The sequence below is a fragment of the Ictidomys tridecemlineatus genome, chromosome 13, assembly GCF_052094955.1.
Source record: "Ictidomys tridecemlineatus isolate mIctTri1 chromosome 13, mIctTri1.hap1, whole genome shotgun sequence".
NCBI lineage: Eukaryota > Metazoa > Chordata > Mammalia > Rodentia > Sciuridae > Ictidomys > Ictidomys tridecemlineatus.
The window spans coordinates 12,959,822-12,979,949 of record NC_135489.1 but is presented as its reverse complement, the minus strand read 5'-3'; the positions used below and the strand labels follow the sequence as shown (position 1 = coordinate 12,979,949).

Here is a 20,128-nt window from a genome sequence, read left to right as displayed (position 1 = left end):
AAAGAGGTATTAAAACCAGGGGCATTAGGGACACGTCATGGACCCGAGAACCTGAAAGAACTGAGCAGACACGTGGTAAAAACCAATGTAAAGGTCTTTTTGCTGGCAGATGGTTTGGAACTTTGGCTGCTGATTTAAATGGCATGAGCTCAGCTGAACTAAATCTGGGAGAGACTCTTTGCCTACCCCATTTGCCAACAGGAAGTCAAGTTCAAGGAAATAATAAGAATTGGCACTTCTCCTTTGGCATCTGCCTCTCAAAACATAAGCTTTCTGACCCAGCTAGTCACACAAGATTTTCTCCACCAGTGAAGAGCTCCCAGTGTTTGTCTCCTCCTGGGCCTTCCATCACCTCCCCCACTTGCGGTTCATGTACTAGTGGAGAGGAATGGAAGGTTGAATGGTACCTGGCTCAGGTGTCTTTCTCAGGACTGGCTTACCTCACAGAGGCTCCTCCTCTCAGAGGAGCTGGCCAGCACGCTTGCCTTGGAGGTAAGACAGTCCTGCCTCCTAGTGTGAATGTGGTCCCAGTAAAGAGAAGAGCTGAGGTATTCTGCTCCTTCCCTGTCAGGCCTGAACTCTCCCTGTGGTGCTTCACTCAGGGGACCCAGGGGGACACTGCACAGTTGCCATGGGTGTTCTGTGTTCACTCTGGAACCCTTCTTCTTCCAGGACGGCAAGGTGAACGGAGTGACTGAGTCCACGCGCATCCTGGGCTACACCTTCCTCCATCCCAGTGTGGTGCCTCGCCCCCACGTGCAGTCCGTTCTCCTCACCCCCCAGGACGAGTTCTTCATCCTGGGAAGCAAAGGGTTGTGGGACAGCCTGTCCATTGAGGAGGCCGTGGAGGCCGTGCGCAATGTGCCCGATGCCCTGGCAGCTGCCAAGAAGCTGTGCACACTGGCCCAGAGCTATGGCTGCCATGACAGCATCAGTGCTGTGGTGGTGCAGCTCAGCGTCACGGAGGACAGCTTCTGCTGCTGCGAGCTCAGTGGTGGAGGGAGCGTGCCACCACCCAGCCCAGGCATCTTCCCTCCCTCGGTCAACATGGTGATCAAGGACCGGCCCTCTGATGGGCTTGGAGTGCCGTCTTCCAGCAGTGGCATGGCATCTGAGATCAGCAGTGAGCTCTCCACTTCTGAGATGAGCAGCGAGGTGGGCTCTACTGCCTCTGATGAGCCCCCATCTGGAGCCCTGAATGAGAGCAGCCCTGCCTACCCCAGCGAGCAGCGCTGCATGCTCCACCCAGTCTGTCTGTCCAATTCCTTCCAGCGCCAGCTGTCCAGCGCCACTTTCTCTAGCGCCTTCTCTGACAACGGCCTTGACAGTGATGATGAAGAACCCATTGAGGGTGTTTTCACCAATGGCAGCCGGGTGGAGGTGGAAGTGGACATCCACTGCACCCGGGCCAAGGAAAAGGAGAAACAGCAGCACCTGCTGCAGGTACCAGCTGAGGCCAGTGACGAGGGCATTGTCATCAGTGCCAATGAAGATGAGCCAGGTCTGCCCAGGAAGGCAGACTTTTCTGCTGTGGGGACCATCGGGCGCCGAAGGGCCAATGGCTCTGTAGCGCCCCAAGAAAGAAGCCACAATGTGATAGAGGTTGCTACAGACGCACCTCTCCGAAAGCCTGGAGGCTATTTTGCTGCTCCAGCTCAGCCAGATCCTGATGATCAGTTTATCATACCCCCAGAGCTGGAAGAGGAGGTCAAAGAAATCATGAAACATCACCAGGAACAGCAGCAGCCGCCACAGCGGCAGTTTCAGATGGACCAGCTGCCAGACTGTTATGACACGCCATTATGACCCCGTCTGAATACTGTTTTAAAAATAAACTAACCAGGAAAGACAGTTGTCAGAGTCTCCCAGGCTCACATTAAACCAGGGGTTTTACTCCATGTCCTTCTCCCAGCCACTTCTCCCAACCTGTCTTTGCAGCTAATCTGTAGATTCTTTTCCTGTTGGTTATTTTTTAATGATTACTTTTCTTCTAGTGATGCTTTACCAATATGATTTAAATTTGTTAACTTCTTTCCCTAACATATCAGATGTGTAAAGACAAAGAACAAAAGGTTTAATATATTACAGAGAAACAGTTAATGATAATGTAATATTTTTTAAAAATGGCTTTTTGTTGTTTGTTTGGAAGGCAGGGCAGGTTGCCATTGCTAAATGATTTAATAATATTGTAATTCTGTATTTCTCTGTGGGGGGGAGGCTTTTTTTTTGTCTTGAAAAATGATAGACATTTGTAGAATATGGAGACTAACTCCTAGGAGTTGCTTTACTCTGTCAGGTGACTTAAGTCACTGGGATTCACTAATTTTCTCTGAGAGAACAGTTGATTGAGAAATTTCTATTGTAAATAGCTCAGTGTTATATAGTGATGCTTAAAATGTTTTGTAGTCTTGGCATAAGGACACAACCTGAATAACTGACATCTCCCCCTCTGATCAACCCTCCCTGCTCAGCCCCCACCCCCACACACCTGCAGTGCAGTGCGGAGGCCAGGTGCTGCTGCTCAGATAAGTGGCTCTGAGGCCACTGGAGGAGCCTGCACTCAGGGACCCTGAACCTACTTCCCTCCTCTCCCAACCCCAGCCTCTTGACTTTTGCAGACACTTTTTAATTGTGTTCCTTACTGCTGCCACAATCAGCATGACTGTATAGAGTTCCACTAGACCATTTACATACCAGAGTTATATTAAAGCAGAATGCGCAAATGACATGTCATAATTTTTGTTATAATAAATACAAAATTTACAAGTTTGGACCCATCTGCCTTTGTCTCAGCAGCCAGCTGTGTCTTGCAGATTATCATAACTGCTTGGGTTTGGAACAAATAGATGAAATGTTGGATATTACTGATTTGGATTTTTTTTTTAATGGAAATACACCCAACCAGTTCAATGACAGTTGATGAGGAAATGAAATTGACTTCAGGCTAGAAGTGTAAATAGCTGGTCTCAGAGTTTCTGTTTCTTCATGTCATGTAGGGTAGATGTTAAAGGGGGGTAGGTCGAGGTTGCATAGAGAAGACACCTGGAACAGTTCTCCTCCCATAAAGCCAGTTTTTTTTTTTTTCACTACTCCTCAAGGCTCCTAGCCATATGAACAGATTGAAGATAAACAGCAGGTTGGCTCACTCTCCACCACTACAGAAATAATGTGGGCACATCAGGTGTCCTCGGGGACTCCCATGTTCCTACTGACTCTCATCTGGCAGACTGGCAGACTGGGGTCTCCTACCTCACTGCATACTCTTTCTGTCCCTACTCTGCACTGCCTCCTGCCTCCTGTGTTCCATGTGGACCGACTTCCCGTGTCTGTCTCAGATCTTCCCCGATTGGTACCTGGCTAGTTGAGTGATGGGGCAGTTTCTTAATTTGTGGACTCCATGCTGGCCTTTCGACCTCTCACTCAGTGGCCACTGGGTTGGCCTTGTCTTGCTAACGACTTCATTTCTGTTTTGGACTTCTTGTGCATAACGTCTGTTGGGAACCACTAAGGTCACAGAAGAAGAGTTGGCCCATGGCAGCCTGGTGAGACTCAGTCACCAGGGAGCGATGGGCCACCTCTTTGGGAGTTGGATTTCCCAAATATAAGCAGACCTCTGCCTGAGCCAATAGCAGAGCCCCCTCAGGATCCTGCCCCAGCTCCACTCCCTTTCTCAGTTCTCGTCCACTCCATGGATCAGAGCAGATGTGGAAGGCTTCAGGTTTTCCCACCAGTGCCTTATTCCCCACGGGACATCTGAGCTGTCTAACTTCCTCAGTACTTAGATCCCCCACTGGGAAGGATGTAACTGTCAACCTTTTTTGTTGTTACTAGAGTCTGGCTAAGTTGCCCAGGCCGGCCTCCAGCTCACAATCCTGCCTCTTGATTTCTTGGTGTATAACAGCTCAGCTTCACCTGTGCTCTCAGTGGCGCAGACCCAGGCCCACAGCATGACTCTCCTGCACTGCCGTCCGCTTCTGGAGGGGTCAGAACCTGCTGAGTATGGCCAACTGCGCCAACAAGTACTTCAGAATTCCATAATGGGTCCAAAGCCACTACTGTGCCCCAGGGCAGCCACCAGGACCAGTAAATCTCAAGGACTTGTCTCATTTCCTAACTTGAGTAGCCGATATGGAAGAAGGGACAGGAGAATCAGAGTTGGTATTTTCATGAGTCCCCCCACCCCTTGTCCCAGTTCCTTCAGCACTTGCCTCTATGTCAAGTTCATCATTAAGCTGCCTTGTGCACGTAGTGTGTAGAAGGTACTGTGAAACTTGGGGTTCACAGGACAGGGAGATGAGAAGGTCATTTCATGAGCACACGTGGAATGACCAGAGGCATGGATGGTCATTTATGCCTACTTATACATGGTCCCCAATCATTTTCTGAAGATTTTTCGTTTCTGTTCACACAGATCATCTAGTAGTATGTGTAGAGTTGCTTAAAAACTGAAGTGGGTTTTTTGAATGTTAAAGTGCTTCATATTTGAGAGTCTCTGAAGCCATGGTATCTATAGGGTGGGTCTTGGGGAGAAGGGCCTCCCTGCCTGCTGTATTCTCTGCTTCCTGCAGATGATTGGGAAAGGTTTAAAGGGAAGTGGAGAGGAGGAAGAGGTCAGGGCAGAAACGTTTTGCTGGTAAAAAGCCCCAGGTTGACGGCCCTGGAAGTTGGTGTTGGATTTGCCACGTGCCACCAAACCTCCTGCCCTCAGCCACCCCTGGAGTACTGGCACTGTGGAGGGGTGCCAGGTTCAGTCTTTGGGCCCAGAGACCCAACCCATCCAACCTGGTTTCTCCTGATTGCTTTTGTCATAGCGCCACCTGCTGGTGGATTTAGCTTTGGGTGGAAATGGGCTGGACTGAGCTCTACCTCTACTCTCCCATGAGAAACCAAGTTGATAATTCTTGCTGTTTTCCTAGACACGTGATAGGAAGGAATCTGACCACCATTAAATGTGCAAAAGAAGCTTAAGTCATTGTTCATTGCACTTATGGCTGTCTCTGCTTTGTAAAGTGCTATGATTAATGACAACTGATTCCTGGATACGGTTTTCCATGGGAAATTAACATGCAGAAACATCAAGAGGTGCAACCAGAGTTGAAAAACTCTCAGAAATAGTTCTCAGAGGAAAAGATTATGTAGGGTAGAGAAGGTAGACTTTTCTCATTTCTTGCCATTGAATTTCAACGTTTCTTTGCATTCATCTCCCTAACTCACATATTGTGCAAATGAGCATAGGCAGAATTTGTTTTCATTATTGTCATCTGTCATGAGCTACTTGTTATTACCGTGTATCTGAAAGATGGTGCTTTCCCTCTTTTTTTCCTCCCTAATCCCTGTGACATCCAATACCAGAATCAGAACAAAGTTCAAACCAAGTTTGTCAAAAACATTGCCCTGATCAGTAAGTAGAAGTAGGAACTACATTTGGCAAGCAGAGCTCTGGGCTAGAGGTAGGAAGCAGGCTCCGCAGCTCACTACCCTCCTGATACACCTGACGCAGGGCTGGGATTGTGGCTCAGCGGTAGAGCACTTGCCTAATTCACCTGACGCTTGTCCTGCAGTGTCAGGAAGCTCTGGATCTCAGCTCTGGTCACCAGCATTGGGTCTGCAAGGCCTGGCTTAGGTGTGAGGACACTGTGCTGACCTCCAGAGGTCTTGAGGGTCTGAGCCAGCCACACACTGTCGGAAGCCAGATGGAGCTCTGCAGATTGTCCCCTCCATCCTAGAAGACTCCATCCCTGAACACTTGTCAGAAGGAAATGGGTAAATGGTCCCCAAGGCTGGGCGAAGTGCAACCTCAATGTCCCTTGCCCAGGATCGAAGGACCTGTGAACAGGTGCTGCATTTGACTAGGGTTCATCAGTCCCTTGGTTTCATTCTAGATCAGAACACTGATCTGCACTGAAGGGGCAACCAACAGAACGCTTGGAGGGTCGCCCTCCATCTGCTTATGACTAGAATGGCTCTTCTTGTTGTTCTCCCTTTCTAAGGAGTGGAAGTAAGGCTGGCTCCATATTGAAATCTTTTATTTTCTAGGCATCATTTTTTTTTCAGTCTTGTACTTTCCCCTGCTTGAGAGGAAGTCACAATGGCGACTGAGATGGTTTCCTCAAGTGTTACACCTCCAGACCTTGACCTGAACTCATCGACAGTCACTTCATCTTCGGAGTCTCTAAGAAAAGTGGTCCCCAATTAATATTTGGAGTTTTTTCTTTGTCTGTTTTAAACCAGAGATTTAATGCAGTCACTGAGCCACATCCCCAGCCCTTTTAAATATTTTATTTAGAGACAGCATCTCATTGAAATTGAGTTGCTGAAGTTTTCACTAAACTGAGGCTGGCCTTGAACTTGCGATCCTCCTCTCTCAGCCTCTGGGGTTGCTGGGGTCACCTTGGCCACTCTCCCCTGGGCCTCTTGGAGTGAGAACAGTGTGTGCCACCCTACCCAGCTAATATATGGAGGTTCTTAAACCAATTTCCTCCTGATAGAAATTGCCCTGTGAGCCAGGAATTAGTCAAGCACATGAAATGAACATCTTTTCTCTGCCTTACAACCTGTAACGCCTTCAACAAACTACTAGAGCACCTCAGGAGGAAAAAAATAGCTTATTTAAGTGAGTGTCACATTTGACACCGCAGCATAGGGAGCAGTACTTCCCCAGGAGCAACAATCACCCAGAATCGTCATGCTCCCACAGACCCTAAACCCCTCTGCTTACTCAGATGTTCTCAGCCTTGGCCAGTCTCCCCTGGGCCTCTTGGGGTGAGCACGGAAGGAAGCAGGAGTTGAGCAAACCCCTCTGAGGGTCTGCCGTCCACCCACCCCTGCGAGCCCCTTGGTGCAGTGAACACTGCTGATGTGTCCCTTCAGCCCCACTTCTGCTAGAAGTGGCCTTGAAATCTCCAGCTGCTTGTCCTTGAGATAAGCTGGGCTTCCGTCTCCTCTGCTGCAGTCTACCATGGACAAGACTTCCAGCCTGGAGTCCCTCCATGTGCTCAGCAAGGCCACCTCTTCACTTGCTCCAGGGCACTTTTTCCCACTCCTCACAGTTTGAAACCTTGCTTTGGGCCTCAGCCTGTCCCACAGCAATTGATCTGCTGTCCACAAGGAAAATTCCACAAGGTAACTCACCTGCACTAACCTGCCTCCTCCTCCTGCTTCCCTCCCTCCTGCCTCCTGCTCCAGGAGGAAGAGTATCCTCTTCCAACCTCCTCCCTGCTCCTGGGACCACCCCATGGTTCTGTCTCTGGCCTCCTTCCTGGTACTTCTTATTGGTATGTGCAGGGACGCTCCCATTTCAAACCAAACATTCTTCTCTGGGTCCTGGGCCTGGTCCGGCTCTCCCGGCTCTCCCTTGCCTCCTTCTGGCCCCTGACCCTCTCCTGCTCCCTCTGGCCCCTGACCCTCTCCTGCCTGAGCTCTTGGTTCCACTCTGCTCTCCCCACAGGTACCTGTGGCCTGTTTCTGAGGTTGGTGGCATGGGCCCCAATCACCATTCCCTTTTCAAGCTCCCTCTGAGTGCCATTCCTCCTATTATGCCTTTGATCTGGCTTCCAAGTGCTGTCACCTGATCAAGGGGGGTGGCCCAACCCCTTCCCTTGGTCTCTCCTTCCCTCCCAAGCAGGCTTGCACTAGGGTCACCCACACTCCTGGAGGCCTTGTCCCCGCCCTCCCTTGGCCTCAGGTACCACCAACCCAGTGGGTCCAAAACCCCTGCTCTCCTGCAAGCCCAGTGCTGGGGACCAGGGTCACCTCCTGCTTCAGCCCCACATCCTCTCACCTGTTACTAAGTCCTGTCAACTCTATTCCTGCATAACCCCCGCCCCCCAGTCCTTCTGCATTGATCCTGTTTGCTGCCAATTTTGTTGTCACTGATTTTGGGGGACCTCCTTCCTTCCTTTGTTTGTTTGTTTGTTTGTTTTTCCACTTTGGTTGCTTTTCACTTCAGCTCTCTCCTCCACTCAACCGCCCAGAAAATCTCCCTTAAAGTGCGGGTTGACCCCGGCCTTTGCGTTTCTTATTCTTGCATCCAGATAAAAATGCAAACCTTCAGAAGGGCATGAAAGGCTCCTGCCCACCTTACCACGGCTGCACCCCGCGGGCACCCACTCATCCCAGTTTGCCCAGGACTTTCCTGGTTTTAGCTCTTAAGCTCAGCCTCACCTCCCCACCCCCGTTCCAACTGTCCCAGCAGGTGCACTTGCCACGTGGGCCAGCCCCTGGCTTCACTGCTATTTCACTCCTTTCCCAGAGCCTTTCCCTTTTACTTGTATCCAAGGTGTACAGGGAACTCCACACGTCATAGGTGAGCAGAGCCAGCAGAAGCATTGGTCCCAGTCCCTCCCTGCCTGCCCCCTCCCCCCTCCCCCACCTGGGCTCCCTGTCCTCAGAGGCAGTGGCTCTCAGCTGGCCTTGGCAGCTCTCCTCCTCAACCACAGAAGGCGTTCATTGCCAGCTCTTGATTTTTCGTTTTTGCGCTTATTAACTTCCTTCTAGGGAAAATGAGAGTTTTGCTCTCTCTCGGCCCCTCCTCCCTCCTTGTGCCATGTACACACACTCTTTTCTCCCAGTCTCCTGGGGCTGTTAAATCATTATTTTGTTAGATCAATCCTTAGTGTTTATACGGCTGTAATTATGTAAATAGGATCACAGCGGAGCGTGTTGTGCGCTCTGATCATGTTCTTTGCTTGTACAGGGGCTGAGGGTCACTGGCCGGCAGGGCTACAGCTGTTAGAATAGAAGGTCCTGCTGCAAGCTGGGTGATTCAGAGGACTCAGAGGCCATGGGTTTGGAGCGCAGCCATCTGGGAGGAGAGGGTGAGATGGGCCTGAGAGGGAGGACAGGGCCAGGAAATATTAGAATGTTAGTATTCTGAATCGAGCAAGGTCAGGTCGGGGATTCTGGCCAGACTGACTTGACGGGCTTCTTGCTGAAGGCAGGCTGGGGAGCAGAGACACTGAGGTGGGGAGAGGAGCTGGACCAAACAGTGAAGGTGGTCAAACCACGACTGGAGAGTTTTCTACTCCAGGATGCAGCAGAATTCTTGCTAATACTGGAAGAAATGGACCAAGGCAGAGCCCAAGGTCAGGCCTAGTCAGAAAGAGGACTCAGAGGAGGCAGACTCAAGTCTGGTCAAAGGACAGAGTGTTTGTCACTCTAGCCCCCATGGGGAATTTGGACCAGTCCCTTGAGCTCTGTGGACCTTAGTTTGTGAAGGAAAGTTTGGGGCACACTGACCTTGGGTCATTTCCAGCTGTCATTTATGGCTGGCTCCCAGGACAGGGCAGAGCTTCAGGGACAGGTGCCCATAGTCCTCTGAACTTGAGTCTGAGGGGAGTGCAGCTGTCTGCTATTGCACTTAATTAACTGTTTCTCTGGAGGGCTTTTGCCTTGAAGTCAGCACTTGGAGTGGTTGGAACCTTTGCATTCTGAATGGATGAGATTTAAAAAAAAAAAAAAAAAAAAAGTCTCTGGATCTATTACCAGTGATAGATCTGTGTTGTCACTGCCCTGGTGACATCCAGGAAAAGAGTCTCCCCAGGGGATAAGGGGGAAGGGGTTGGTCTGTACTTGGGGAGAATTCTGGGTGTCACAAAACCAGAGTACAGAGCATGCTTGGTGAGGTCTCCGGTTCATTACTGGGGAAGGAAAGCTCTGTCCAACAGAATGCAATTTATGGGTAGGAAGTTGCTTTTTTTATAGAAGGAGGAAATAGAGCTTTAAGTCTTAAGTACAAACCATATTTGGGAAGGTCATGGTATCTTTTACTACACTCTGTGGCTCTTTGTTCAGGAAGAAAGGAGGTCACATTCAAGCCCTCCAGGAGGTAGTAGACAAGTTAAACAAAGATTGATTATGGTTATTCATTTAAATCTCTAGAAAGTTTTTTATTAATGGAAACAATAGGAAAATATATATCTTCGGTAAGGATTTTAGTCCAGCCTGTTAAACATCCTCTTCTCTTTCCGAGATTCTAATTGGGCACATATTCTGAACTTCATGGGAGAAAACTTGCCTTTCTAATATTTGTTTCGGGGGCTCCCACTGTATTTGGCACATGGTAAGTTTCTAACATTTTTATTTTATTATTTTATTTTAATAAGTTAATTAGTTTTTTTGTTTCTTGGTTTTTGGCAGTGCTGGGGAATGGAACCCATGGCCTCATGCATGCTAGGCAAGCACTTCTGCCACTGAGCTGCATTCCCAGCTCACCACCATTTTATGTATAAAAGAAGGTACCAACTTTACAAGCGCCATGACCCCGGGGGGTTTTATTTGGTGCCCTTATTTTTATCACTAGATGTGACTACCTGTCTTTGCAGCAGTGCTGGAAAAAGATCCAAGCCTGTTCTTGTCCCAGAAGCTATGGACCTATCTTAAAATATAACCAATAATACTCTTCCTGACTAACATGAATGCATGTACAAAAATTGAAACAAATAGGAACATTAATGAGAAAAGATGGCCCATGACCTCACAATCCAGACATCAACTCACCAACCTCCTTTTATTTTCTTCTTACTTTTTTTTTTTTTGCTAAGCCCCACTTTTAAATAGTAATTGTGATTTTACTGTACTCAATATACTTTAAAAAATCTTTTGAGTCTCTTCCCTTTTTTAAAAAAATATTAGTAAACACTCTTAAACTGCATAATATTCAGTCAGGTACAGTACCATGATTTGTTCAAACATATCAATAATGTTGGCTGTCTGGGAAGTTGTCAGCTTTTTGCTATTGCAAATAACATTGCATTGGACATCTTTCTATTATCCTGACCAGAGTTTATGAGCAATTGGAGCCAGAGGTGGGAAGCTGAGTCTCTTCAGTCTGCAGTGCAGAAGGGTGTGGCCTTGGCTTCCAGGTGCCAGGCTAGCTGCAGCTCACTACATGGAAGGGTAGGCAGGTCTGGGGCAGTGGTATCTGAGGGAGGAGAGTGGTGAGGTCAAGGCACTGCCCCCCAGGGAAGTATAATTTTTTAAAAAATTTCCCCTGGTAGAAAAAGAAAGTTTAGTAAGAAGAAAAATTCCGATATAGGCTTGGACTGGTTTTTAATGGGTTAAACATCTCAGCTTTGAGAAGCAAAATCAAGAGTTTATTTTTCATCTCTGCAAAATGTTCTTTTAGAGGTGGTGGCAGTGAGCAGATTTCAGTGGCATGACTTATGAACTCCTAAAGATGGAAATCTCACAGCTGCAATTTCATGGTAGGATTTTAAATGTCAAACCGAGTTCCGAATAGGGAATAGTTTGTAAACCTAGGACACTGGTGTTCACCTTGAGCCCAACTTGGCAAATGGTATTTTTGTTTCTCAAAGACTTCACAGGGTGGTAGAGGAAAAGTCATTTAAGGAAATAATAGGAGCAGGAGTTCCGGAGCAGACAGCCTTCAGTTCAAATCCTGGCTCTGCACTTGACAGCGAGGTGACTGCCTGTGGTCTGAATGTTCGCATCTCCCCAAAAGTCCCGTGTTGGAACCTGATCATTGATGGGATGTTATTTGGAGGTGATTAGGCCACAAGGGCTCTTTAAAAAAAAAAAAAAAAAAGAAAGGAGGCTCCAGAGATCAGCCTTGCTCCTTCCACTATGGCAAGAAGCCGCCATCTATGAACCAGGAAGTGGGCCCTCTGATACTGCCTGCACCTTCATCTTGAACTTCCAGCCTCCAGAGCTGTGAGAAGCAAACTTCTGTTGTTTATAAACCCGCTCCCCTCCCAGGCTATGGAATTTTGCTATCGCATCCTGAAGAGACTAAGATGGTGATCTCAGCAATTTCACCACTCAGTGCTTTCATAACTGTAAACTGGGATTCTTTTTCTAAATATTTATTTTTTAGTTTTAGGTGGACACATATCTTTATTTGACATTTATGTGGTGCTGAGGATTGAACCCAGTGCCTCATGCATGCTAGGGGAGCACTCTGCCACTGAGCCACAATCCCAGGGCCCAAGATGGGATTCTTAACAGGGGTTGGCTTCAACGAGATAAGGCGTTATGTCACTGACCCTTGGGCTTAATTTCAAAGTGTCTCTTAGGCACAGAAAAGAGCAGCCACCCAGGTCAGGAACAGAGAGGGCTACACGGAGGGGCACTCTCCGCAGGTCTTAGAGAATGTTGGGAGCTGTTGCTTAGGGCCTGGGGAGTCTGGATGCCAGCAAGAAGTTCAAGGTCTGATTCTTACCCACTTCAGCTGATCATTCTGCATTGACTGACATCTTCTTCGATCACACATGAGAAAGAGGGAGCATCGCCCTGACTGTAAGAAGAATTATCCTTCTAAGAGTCACGGAGGGTTAGAGCTTACCAAATGTTTTCTAGGCCAACAGCAAGAGGAAAATGCCTTCTATTTTACTTTAATGTTGAGTTTGGTTTTGAGTCTGGTGTTAACTGGGAACACTGTTGGTGTCTCCAATGTGTCCTGTCTACTTTTCCCAGCACACACGTGGTGGCCATCCTCTGTCCACTGTGTCTCTGCGTAACCAGTGGGCATCTCAAGTTCATCCCGTCCAAAACAGAGCTTCTGGATTTCTGTCCCATACTGCCTTTCTCATGACAAAAATGTTACCGTTGCCCACACGTTTGCTCCAGCTCAAATGGGAAGAATCATCTGTGATTCCACTTTTCCTCACCACGCCACACGGTAGCCCCGCCAGCCGATCCTGATCAATCTTTAAGCCACATCCCAACCACCCACTTCTTTCCATCTCTACTGCTTGTCTCGCCTGCCTTCTCTCCCTGTGGGCTTCGTAAGAGGTCCCTTTGTGCAGCCCACCCCATCTGTTTTGCACCAGGACTATCATTTTATTTATTTATTTATTTATTTATTTTAAAGAGAGAGTGAGAGAGGAGAGATAGAGAGAGAATTTTTAATATTTATTTTTTTTTTTTAGTTCTCGGCGGACACAACATCTTTGTTGGTATGTGGTGCTGAGGATCGAACCCGGGCCGCACGCATGCCAGGCGAGCGCGCTACCGCCTGAGCCACATCCCCAGCCCCAGGACTATCATTTTAAAATGCGAAAGACCATGCTGGGTTCCTGAGGAGAGGTCTCCAGGGGTCCCTCATTTTAGAATGAAACCCCAACTCCTCGTCAGGGCTAGGACCTGCCAACCCCCCATGGAGTGGGACCTGCTCGCACTGTCCCCTCACTCACACCCTCCGCCAGGGTTCTTAACTGCAGCTCCAGCAACATTTTGGTTCAGATCGTCCTCTGTGGTGAGGTTCTGTCCCGTGCATTTGAAGATGTTGGCACCATCTCTAGACCCTCCCCACTAGCTGAAGTAGCATCTCCCCCCCACTTGGGACAACAAAAATGAGTGTCTGGAGAAGTCACCAAATGTCCCCCTGGTGGGGGGGGGGCAAGTCACCCTGGCTTCCCACTGTGTGTCCAGGCCTGCTGGCTTCCTTCCCACTCAGACCCCTGTGGTTGTGCCCCCCTGCCTGCTGCTCTTCCCCCCAGGGACTCCTGGCAGCTGCTCCTCCGTCCTGACCCCTGCCCAGTGTCACCTCCTCAGAGGGGTCCTCTTTGGCCACCCCAGCTAAGGCGCCCCTTCCCATCACCCTGTCTGCACTCCTGCCTTGCAGTCTCTTCAGACCCCACCACTATCAGAAGTGGCCACTGTCTGCATTTGGTTATAAGCTTCATGTGAGTCTCGTCTGCCTGAATGATCCCTAAAGCCACAAACAGTGACAAACAACAAATGCAGAGTAGATACATTAATAACTTCCTTCTCCTTTCTTGAAACTGCTGGGAGGTTGGGCAGTGGGATCATGAGGGTACCACAAAATGCTTAGGATAATTGCAGGACACAATGCAGTCCACACACCACAAAATGACATGGAGCATGTGGGAGGGCATCACCTTGTGACATGGATTGTAACCATCTCGGTTTCCCTGAGTTCACACCACAAATTCACCCCATGACCCATTTTCCAGAATGAGCTCCTGTTTGTTAGATGGTTTTTGAGAAAGCCTCCAGGGCAGGGCATGGGGTGGGTGTTTGGTTTTGGTGGCATCTTTTTGCCTCAGCCATTTTAACCTGATGAACTCAGTGCTGGGACCCCCAGGGGAGGGACCCCCAGACCCAGTCTTCTGACTTGAGCAGGTTCCACACGGCCTTCTCGGCTGTGGCAAAGGGGTCACTTCCGGGACACCTAAGCAGAAGTGCTGGTGAACCCAGTTGGACCTTGCAGAGGTGATTGAAGGGGGCCTGGGTGTTACTTCTGGAGCAGGAAGCAAGGTTGGAGGATGGCCGCTCCCCCAGGGCGGTAGGCCCAGCCCCACCACCTGACCTACTTCCTTCTCCCTGAGTCTAATGGGATGTGGCTCTGACAGCCTCCAACCCAATCTCTGGACTCATCTCTTTGCCAAATGCCAAGGCCAGTTCTGTCTCCCTCTGACCTCTCTGAGGCCGCTGATTCAGTGAGTCCCTCTTATCCTCATTGTCTCCTCTGCTCTTGCTCTTGGCAGGCTTCCTCGTGGAAATAAAATCCTTTGCGAGATTAATATTAACCACAAGGACATGTTTTCCTACTTTGTTTTTTTTTACATCTCCTTTTTCAATCTCAGTGGATTTGGCTTGTTGCAACTACAATACATTCCAATTAAATCTTAGGGGCAGGAGCTGAGGGGGAAAGCAACACTGACAGAATTTATGTCAAATATTGAAGTCTGCAACATAAAAATGAATCATGTTATTATTTCCTATAGACATGCAGCTGCTCCACACAGCACACTCCCAGCTTGCAAAAGCGTGTGCTGATGAGCATGACACATGCCCAGTGGACATGAGCTAAGAATGCAGGATACTTTGTGGCTTTTGTCCCCCGGGGATGGAGGAGACTTAGGCAGGAGTCCAGGGTTCTCACTGCAGGAGCATCCACACACAGCCAAGGCTGGGCCATCCAGTGTCTTGGGACTTGTGAGAATTTGTCATTTTTATGGCTCTGGGGTAAGCTGATGTTGGGGGATGCTCCGTTTCCACAGCTCGTCCACCGGTAGATCTTGGGTACAATGCTGAAGAAAAAAAATGGAAAAGGAATTAGATAATTACTATTTGAAGGCAAGATTCCCAATTATCTTACCAAAGGCTAATTAAATTCTCTCTCTCTCTCTCTCTCTCTCTCTCTCTCTCTCTCTCTCTCACACACACACACACACACACACACTCACATTCTCTAGTTGTCCTTGTTCAAACTCAACTCTAAGGGTTTTAAAACATTGATGGAATACACTGGATTCTAAAAACTGCCAGAAGACTTTTTGTCTCAGGAGCATTAACTTGAACATCATTTGGAGGCTGATCCCAGTACAAAATCCACTTCCAGTACCTAAATGAGAACCACCTTGCTGTAGGAGAGCCATGGAGTGAGCTGAGAGCATGCCCAGAGACTGGAAGGAAAGTCCTCTGATCCTATGAAGTCCCCCCAGGCAACCACTCTTGCACTGTCCACCCCACCCTCATTTCTGGCGACATACGTCCATCTGGTCATCTGCTGGCGTGCATATATTTTTATGCAGTATAGAATAGAGGCCCTTTGTTTCTCCATCAGAGCGGGCTTGGTTCTGGGGCTGTGACGGCCTCCTGGCCCCCAGGTGCACCAGGGAGGGCACCGGTGGAAGGAGTAACCGTGGGCTCTCCTCCCCTGGGTCTCCCAGAGCTACCGTGAAGCCCCACACGATGAGAGGCTTCAAACCGCAGGAACTCGTTCTCCAAGGTCCTGGGGTCGACAGTCCAGAACCAAGCCTCAGCAGCACCGCCCTCTGCGGCTCCAGAACAGCCCTTCCCTGCCTCCCCAGCTCCCGGTGGGTGCAGCCATCCCTGGCTTCCTCGACTTGCTTGTGAATGCCTTCCTCCAAGCTCTGTCTTTGCCACTGATGTGACCTTCCTCGTGTGTCTGTGTCTCTGAGTCCAAATTTCCCTCTTCTTCTAAGGACGGCAGTCATATTGCTTCAGAGCCCATTCTAATCCAGTGGGACCACCCTGAACTCTAACGACACCTGTACGAAACTCATTCCCACATAAGGTCACATCTGGCTGGACACGAGTTTTGGGGGACACTATTCAGCCCAGTCCTTTGTCTCAAACTGATGGGGTACTGTCCTACTTTGTATCATTTGACACACAGGAGCTCCAGCTCCAGGAGAGGGGAAAGGTGGCTGTCGTGTCTGCCACGAGATCTCTGCAATGCAGGGGACGGCACGCTCCTGAAGACGACAGGTAGGTCCTGTGAGGGAAAGCCTGTCCTCTTTATGGGTTTCATGGGGTTGGGCTGAATTCCAAAGAGCGTGGACATTGACCACAAGAGATGCTGTCCCTGACAAATGGGGTGGGCAGGTGCTGCCACGAGGGTTGTCTTCAGCTGCTGCTTTGAGAGGACAGCCAGTCCTTGGAGTTGCTCTCTGGGTCAGGCTTCTTTCCTGAGTGCTGAGTGGGTCATGGTACTGGGAGCTTGGTTCTCCCGGGGTGGGAGTTACAGATGGTTAGAGACAAAGCATACGTTCTGTGGCAGAGGAGGACAGTGTGCCCAGGTGAGCAAGGGTCTCATGAGACTGTGTGGCCAGAGGAATGGAGGGGGAGTGGGCACAGGGGACAGATAGTGCTGCAGCTGGGTTAATCTGCCAGGGCGTCTGTGGCAGAAACCCACAAGGTAAGCGGCCTGCCTAGCACTCATTTCTTGTCTCATAGTGGAGGTAAGAGTCCAAGCTTGGGCACTTGGCCATTGGGCAGAGGCCTCCTGAGGGCTGTGAGAAGGCTCTGTGCCAGCTCTCTTCCCTGGCTTCTGCTGGCCGTTGGCGATCTCTGGTGGCCCTTGGTTTGCTGAAGCACATTTCCGGTCTTGGCCTTGGTCTCTGCATGGCAGTCTCCCCGTGTGATCATCCACTCCTGTTGGATCAGCCGCCCGCCTGCTCCAGGGTCACCTCGAGTGTCTAATCAGCAACAAGCCTGCTTCCAAAGGAAGTCACACTCGGAGGCCTTGGGGCTAGGACTTCACCTAGGGATTGGGGGGGAGACACAAGTCGATCCGTAGAAGGCCTGGAGGACTAGAGTGCATTCTGCAGGAGGTGGCTGAGAAGGCCCTCGGTGACCCGGGGAGAGGCTTGACCCTTGCACACACTGTCCTTTCCTTCAGGAAGCCCTGATATGGCCAGAGCTCTTGCAGCCTCCAGACACAGGAGAGGAGGACAGAGGAGAAGGCACCTCAGGCCCCAGGGTGGAGGAAAAGTCGTGCATCCTCCTGGAGGGGCTGGGGGTGGTGGGAACCAGCGAAAGGGAATGAGGCCCCGCAGGTCTTTATGTTCCTCAAATGCTGCTTAGCTCTGGGGACATTTGGGGGCTGGATAGGTCCAAACAGTAGGAGAACAGGGAAAAACTCTGTGTTTCCAGGCTCACGTAGGGACCCCCTGCCAGGAGGGTGCTGCGGAGGGAAGAGCCCAAAGCACTGCTTGGGACAGCTTGGCCGTGAGCCCTGCAGAGATTCGCTGAGGCTCCGACCCAGGGCGCAGTGTGGCGGGGGCCCAGGCGGGAGCACTTTCCTCCGTGGGACAGGGCCAGGTCTGTGCAAATAAGGGGCCAGAGCAAGCAACGGTGTTGGAGCAGCAACCCTGGGAGACAAAGGACAATGTGGCGAGTCCCGGACAGCCCTGCAGGGCAGCTGAGGTGGAACCTGTGTCTGAGGGACTAAGCTCCGAGGCCTGGACGTGCCAGTGCTGGCCTGGAGTCCCAGCAGCTCAGGAGGCGGAGGCAGGAAGTTGGCAAGTTCGAGGCCAGGGTCAGCAACTAAATGAGACCCCTGTCTCAAAATAGGATCAAATACCAAGGGGCTGGGGACGTAGGACCGTCATGGAGCGCCCCCTGGTCAATCCCTAGCACCCCACACAAACAAATTAAACAAAAAATCCTGACGCCAGGGTTTCGCCTGGGGAGACTGGGATTCCGCTGGCTGGGGTGGGGCCCACTGGGTGTCTCCAAAGCCCTCTGCTGCCTCCTGTGTGCCCAGCCTGGGAAATCACAGCTGTTGAAGCCCGAGGGGAAAACTGATGGTTCTTTTCTCAATTCTGGGTGAGAAAAGGACTCCAGGACCCCATCTAACACTAAACTGAGAACCAGGACACTGGTTATTCATAGAAGAACAAGTTCTGACAAGCTCTTTCACCTCTGCAGCCTTAGGAGCAGAGAGGAGAGATCTGGGGCAGCAGACAGGCGGGGCCCCCTAGCGCAGGGTGGGCCCCATCGCGGGTGAACAAACGCCTCCTCTCAGAATTTCTATGTCGGAGAAGACAGCAGGCAGAGAATAACACCAGCCCCAGGGGGGCACAGAAGGAGGTCACCAGACAGACGGGTGGTAGGTCCTGGGACAGGGCCCAGAGGTGCCTCTGCAGGACACACTATTCAGCCTTGTGGGGCTGACTTGGGGAGCAGGGCAGGCCCCAGGGTGAGCTCTGCTCTTGCCATCTGCTAGAGATGTGGGAGTGTGGAGGGACCAGCCAGAGCGGCTGCATCTTGGACCCAGCTCTTCCACGTGCGGCAGAGTTATTAACCTCCCAGCCTCAGTCTGGAAATACCGAGCCTCTCACTGGCTTTCCAGAGGTTAATCATTGCAGCGCCTCTGAGGAGAAGCACGGAGCTCCCCCTTCAAGGCCTCTCTGCCCTCCCTGGCTGTCTCCTCTCCGCACTCTTCTTCCTTCAGGCATAATTTCCTGTTCACTTACATCAACTCTCAGAGCAGGCACTGTCCAGTGACACAACGGGTTTGAATTTAGAGACTGACACGGGGAAAGCAGCGGGGTTCTTATTCACCACACTAAAAGCATCTTGTCTTCAAGCTGACAATATCTGCATGGTACCCTACCGTTTCTGAAGCCTGTACCTATGTATCTTTTCACCAAATCATTCAATTCTGGAGATAGATATAATCAGAGCTGAAACTTGAACCATTTATGCATCATGGGATATTTGGAGTTTTTCCGTCTCATCTTACCTTGAGGGACTTGGTGCCCATAACCTCCGAACACAGTGTGGTAAGAACTTGCCCTTCTGTCACAGCTTCCTGGACATGTGGGTGATTCCCAGAAGGCCCTGTGGAAGTATTTGAGTTGACCTGGGCTCAGCTGACCCAGCTGCATCCCATCTCCCCACCCCCTCTGGCTTCTCTGGGGTCCAGCTGTCTGGAATTTCCTTCTCTGCAGGGCCTGTGTGGTGCTTGTGGTGAACCAGACTGGGTAACAGAACTCTGCAAAAACACCTGCACCAGGCTGCACCCCTTGGTATTGGCCTCCTGTCCTCCCATGGTCACACCAGCTTGTGCTTCAGCCATGGGCTATACAGCTGCGGCCGTGTGTGTGAATTCTGTGGAAACGGGAGGTTTCTTAGGGGCGAAACTGTCCAAGCAACCAACCACCATCAGTGCTTGGGGACCCTGTGTTCTTGCCTCTCTTGTGCACACGTAGCACATGTGTCCCTACGAAGCCAATTCTACCACCCACACTCCCCACCCAGGTAGCCATGTCAACCCAGGTTGGCCTTTCCTACACCCTCCAACATCTGTCTGCTCCCATGCGCCTGTGCATTCTTATGACCACAGACTTGACATGCAACACTGTGGATCTGCATGTTCAGAGGATGTCAGTCTGATTCATACAAGATAAAATTTCCCATCACCTATCTAGATACTTCCTTCCTTTTGGAATGATTACCTGCAATTCTTTTAGAAAAACAAAGATTTCCTCATGAACTGTTTGGTTGCCCTAAGGTATGATTTGTTCAGGAAAGGCACAATAAAAGTTGGTTTCTTGGGCTGGGGATGTGGCTCAAGCGGTAGAGCGTTCACCTGGCATGCGTGTGGCCCGGGTTCGATCCTCAGCACGATGTACAAACGAAGATGTTGTGTCTGCCGAAAAACTAAAATAAATAAATAAATAAATGTTAAAAAAATTTCTCTTTCACTCTCTCTTTAAAAAAAAAGTTGGTTTCTTTTCCTTTATTTACTAATTTTCAGAAAAATGAATGGATGCCCTAGTACTCTCCAGGGGTGACCAATGATTTTTTTTTTTAGTATAATTGTCAGTTCCTGGGTTTTATAAGCATTGTCAATGCATTGCATTCATTATTCTTTTAAATGCTCAAATTG

General features: G+C 49.9%; 2 protein-coding genes and 1 long non-coding RNA gene across 13 annotated transcripts in view; 2 read left to right on the top strand and 1 right to left on the bottom strand.

Moving 5' to 3' along the window:
• The window catches only part of Phlpp1 (PH domain and leucine rich repeat protein phosphatase 1), a 217,155-nt gene extending 214,389 nt beyond the window's left edge, over nt 1-2,766 (top strand). Inside the window, exon 17 of the mRNA XM_005323086.4 lies at nt 673-2,766. Within this exon, the coding sequence (XP_005323143.2) occupies nt 673-1,806 (1,134 nt within the window). The 3' untranslated portion in view covers nt 1,807-2,766. The remainder of the gene's footprint in view (nt 1-672) is intronic.
• A 3,778-nt stretch (nt 2,767-6,544) lies between these two features.
• Nucleotides 6,545-20,128, top strand: part of LOC120885357 (uncharacterized) — a 161,391-nt gene continuing 147,807 nt past the window's right edge. The window contains exons 1-3 of one of the 11 annotated variants that reach the window (XR_013429502.1): nt 6,545-7,122; nt 9,971-10,060; nt 16,127-16,218. Coding sequence is in view for 1 of the 11 variants with exons in the window: in XM_078029917.1 (XP_077886043.1) it covers nt 10,058-10,060; nt 16,127-16,218 (95 nt within the window). In the remaining 10 variants the exon portion in view is untranslated. The other 10 variants (XR_013429505.1, XM_078029917.1, XR_013429497.1 and 7 more) reach the window with 10 other exon arrangements.
• LOC144369763 (uncharacterized) lies at nt 14,524-19,071 on the bottom strand. The gene is made up of 2 exons (XR_013429506.1): nt 18,980-19,071; nt 14,524-15,014 (listed from the first exon to the last, which is right to left on the bottom strand). It is a non-coding gene; the product is annotated as an uncharacterized LOC144369763 (long non-coding RNA).